General features: G+C 45.8%; 1 protein-coding gene across 1 annotated transcript; it reads left to right on the top strand.

Annotated features, from left to right (window-relative positions):
• Window positions 1-1,297: 1,297 nt before the first annotated feature.
• Window positions 1,298-2,740, top strand: RTL3 (retrotransposon Gag like 3). Its single transcript, XM_008159171.3, has one exon. It carries the CDS (start codon window positions 1,298-1,300, stop codon window positions 2,738-2,740), a length of 1,443 nt encoding a protein of 480 aa, XP_008157393.2.
• The last annotated feature ends 688 nt before the right edge of the window (window positions 2,741-3,428 follow it).

Consider the following 3,428-nt stretch of genomic DNA (forward strand, 5'->3'; position numbering starts at 1 on the left):
GGGCTTCAGGCTGCTCTCTGAGTGAGAATTAAACAAACAGCCCAGTGTGGATAGAGTGAGGGGAGGTTATATGAGACAGACATAAAAAATTAAAGTCCCAAACCACAGTGGTCATTCAGAAATGTTTGCATCTTTTCATAAGGCAGTGGTATTACTCCAAATTTCCTAGCCAAATATTTATTGATGCAACTGAGGATTGAGTATATGAGGTTGTCTCACATCGACCCAGCATCCTACTTTTCTTGCAGTTCTAAACTGTGAGGTACTGTAAAAAAAAAAATCTTCTACACTCAAAATAGCTACGTTACAGAGGAGAGTTGGAACGTGTTCTGGGAGTGGGTGTGTTTGAGTTCAGTGTGTGCAGAAAAGGCAAGCCTCCAAAGCAATTCACACACTTCCCTCCTCGGCGATGGGTACACAGACAGCAGAGCTCCTGGACTGTATCTGAACGGTAACGTACATTTACAGAGATTATTTTCTTAACTATTTTGAGCCATTTTATAAATAATATGCATGTGTCTACTAACATATATATATATATATATATATATATATATATATATATATATATATATATATATATATTTAGTCAACTATTGCTTGTTTTCTCCTGTGGCTGATCTTGTGGTTGCTTATGAGGTTTGATTTCTGAGTGTCAGAAAGAGCTCCCCCTTACCTCCTACCCCAGCCACCCAAAAATATCTCTTGGGTTGGCCCACCACAGATGAGTTCAAATCTCCACATTGCTCAAATGAGTTAGTCATTGAAAGTAGCTGTTAAAATTCAAGTGTCACATTGGGATATTATGTAGACATTATAAATTAAAGACTATGTAAAACAGAAAAGAATATGGAGAAATTACTTCTAATATAATGTTAAGTTTCAAAGGGAGAATGCAAAATGACATACCCAGTCTGGTTCAGATGCTGTTTATAAAATATCATGGGGTCAGAGCCAGCATATATAACCTAGTTCATGAATATGAGCCTGAAGTAAAAGAAACCTAGCACTGATGGGCAAGTTTTGTTCTGATTTATTTTAATAAGTGCTTTCCACAGTTTCTGATCCTCAGATCCTACTTTCTTTACAGTGTATCATCAGATACCTCTCTTTGCTGATCCCTGGAGGCTCCCAGTGACCTCCTGTTAATCGATCTTGGCGGGGCCCAAAACCCCACCTCCTGGAAAACTTAAGGAGTCTGACATCTGCCTGTGTGGAGCTTTTAGAAAAACCTCACAAAAGCCCACCCAGTTTCTCTTGGCAGCAAGCTGCAAAACCAAGCCCATTTCCTCAAAAGATGGCGGAGGGCTTAGCAGCCTCCTATATTGCTCTGAAATTGGAGAATGAAATTCTCCAGGCCCAAGTGCAGAGGCTGATGGAAGAAAATGCTGCCCTGCAGGCCCAGATCCCAGAGCTCCAGAAGCCCCAAACAGCCAAGGAGCCCACAGAGGCCCAGGAGCTCCCAAAACCCTCAGGGCCCCTGGAAACCCCAGCAGCCTGGGATCATACAAATCCCCCAGAGTTTGAAGTGCCCCAGAAGCCCAGAGAGCCCCAGTCACTTCCAATTGACCATGGACTCTCAGCAACCTGTGTGTCCCAAAAGTCTCCAGAGACTAAGGAGCTGGAGAAATTCCCAATGGCCCTGGAGGTCCACAAGCCCCTTGAAGTGAAGGAGGCCCAAGAGTCCCCTGATACCAAGGATGCCCTAGAAGCCCAGGAGGCCCAGAATTTAGAGCTCCAGAATTTTTCAAATGGCCAAGATCCCCAGGAGACACCAGAATGCCAGGAGACCTCAACACACCTGGAGCCCCTGGAACTTCGGGCTCCCCAGGAACCTCTGCAGTCTTGCATGCCTCAGGCCCCCCTGGATCTATCAGATTCCCAGGAGTTCCTAGAGCTCTCAGCACTTCAGGAGTCCCTGGAGGGCCTAATGGCTGTTGAGACATCCGCTGCTTCAGAGTTTCCACAATCCCCTAGTGGGTTAGAGGCTGAAGCTTTCCCCTTAGAACACCCTTTAGCCTTCAATGGGAAGTCCCAGAAGTTTCCTGAATTCCTGGTTCAATTGAATAGTTACATGAGAGTCAGAGGGCACCTGTATCCCACTGAAGCAGCCTTAGTGAGCTTTGTCAGTAACTGCTTCTCAGGTGAGGCAGGAAAGTGGTTCCAGCCCTTAGTGTATATCCAAAGACCCCTGCTGGAGCAATTTGAAAGTTTCATACAGGTGCTCCAGGATACTTTTAACAATCCAGAAAACATGGAAGATGCCAACCACCACATCCATCGGGTTTGCCAAGGGGAGGATCCTGTCCACCAGGATGTGACCCACTTCCACCTCATTGCTCAAGAGCTAAACTGGGATGAAAGTATTCTCTGCATCCAATTTCAAGAAAGCCTTGCTAGTTCTATCCGAGATGAACTGTCTCCCACAAGCTCAGCCACTAACCTATCTGATCTGATCACCCAGTGCATCAGCCTAGAAGAGAAGCTAAATGTTAAGCCTGATCCAAATCCACAAGATACAAGTCCCTCTGAGGAGAGAGGTAGGCCTGAGAATCAACCAGGTGAAAACTGGCCTGTGCAGGCTGCAAGCAATCACCCACACCTCAGTAAAGCTGAATGGGCTCGGCGCCGTGAAGGCCACTTGTGCCTCTACTGTGCTCATCCTGGTCATTTTGCCAGAGATTGCCCTGTCAAGCCTCATCGTGCCCAGCAGGCGGGAAACATCCAGGCCCGGCGGTAAGGGGGAACCCGGGCGGGCCAATCTACAAATATGCATCCCCCTCACTTCCAATATCCATGTCCCGAACCCTATGGCTTACTGTTGAAATTCGACTTGGAAGACGACAGTTCTTTGAGCAAGCAATGGTGGATTCAGGCTCCTACAGAAACAGCATTGACCGTTCTGTAGTACTTCGAGAGAAGCTGCCCATCCGCAATAACATCTTCCCTCTGATGCTCGAAACAGTAGACGGCCGTCCACTGATTAATGGACCCATAACTAAGGAAACACCACCTGTCGAAGTTAAAATTGGAAACCATGTTGAAGAGCTCCAGTTTGATATTATTCATGCACCACGATACCCTCTGATTCTTGGAATCCACTGGCTTGAAACGCATGACCCAAACATAGAGTGGAGTACACGTACTGTGTCCTTTCCATCTCGTTATTGTCACTATAATTGCTTCAGGCACAGATGGAATAGAAGACATTGTGATGAAATAATTGCTGGGTAGATCCTGTGTCCTAGTGACTGCTTCTGGCAACATGTCTTCTATTACCTCAATTGTCATCAGAATCTATAACAATAAATAAGAGCTACCTGGACAACAACACTGCCTCTTGGATCATGGACTGAACCTGACAATTTTTAGCTGCTTTTTTTCACCTAACCTGCATGCCCATTTCTTTGAACCCTGCATTACTGTGG

This window comes from Eptesicus fuscus, chromosome 1 (assembly GCF_027574615.1).
Source record: "Eptesicus fuscus isolate TK198812 chromosome 1, DD_ASM_mEF_20220401, whole genome shotgun sequence".
Classification (NCBI taxonomy): domain Eukaryota; kingdom Metazoa; phylum Chordata; class Mammalia; order Chiroptera; family Vespertilionidae; genus Eptesicus; species Eptesicus fuscus.

What these genes read in the sequence shown, in the direction of transcription:
- RTL3 (XM_008159171.3), top strand. Translation starts at nt 1,298, where the DNA reads ATGGCGGAGGGCTTAGCAGCCTCCTATATTGCTCTGAAATTGGAGAAT.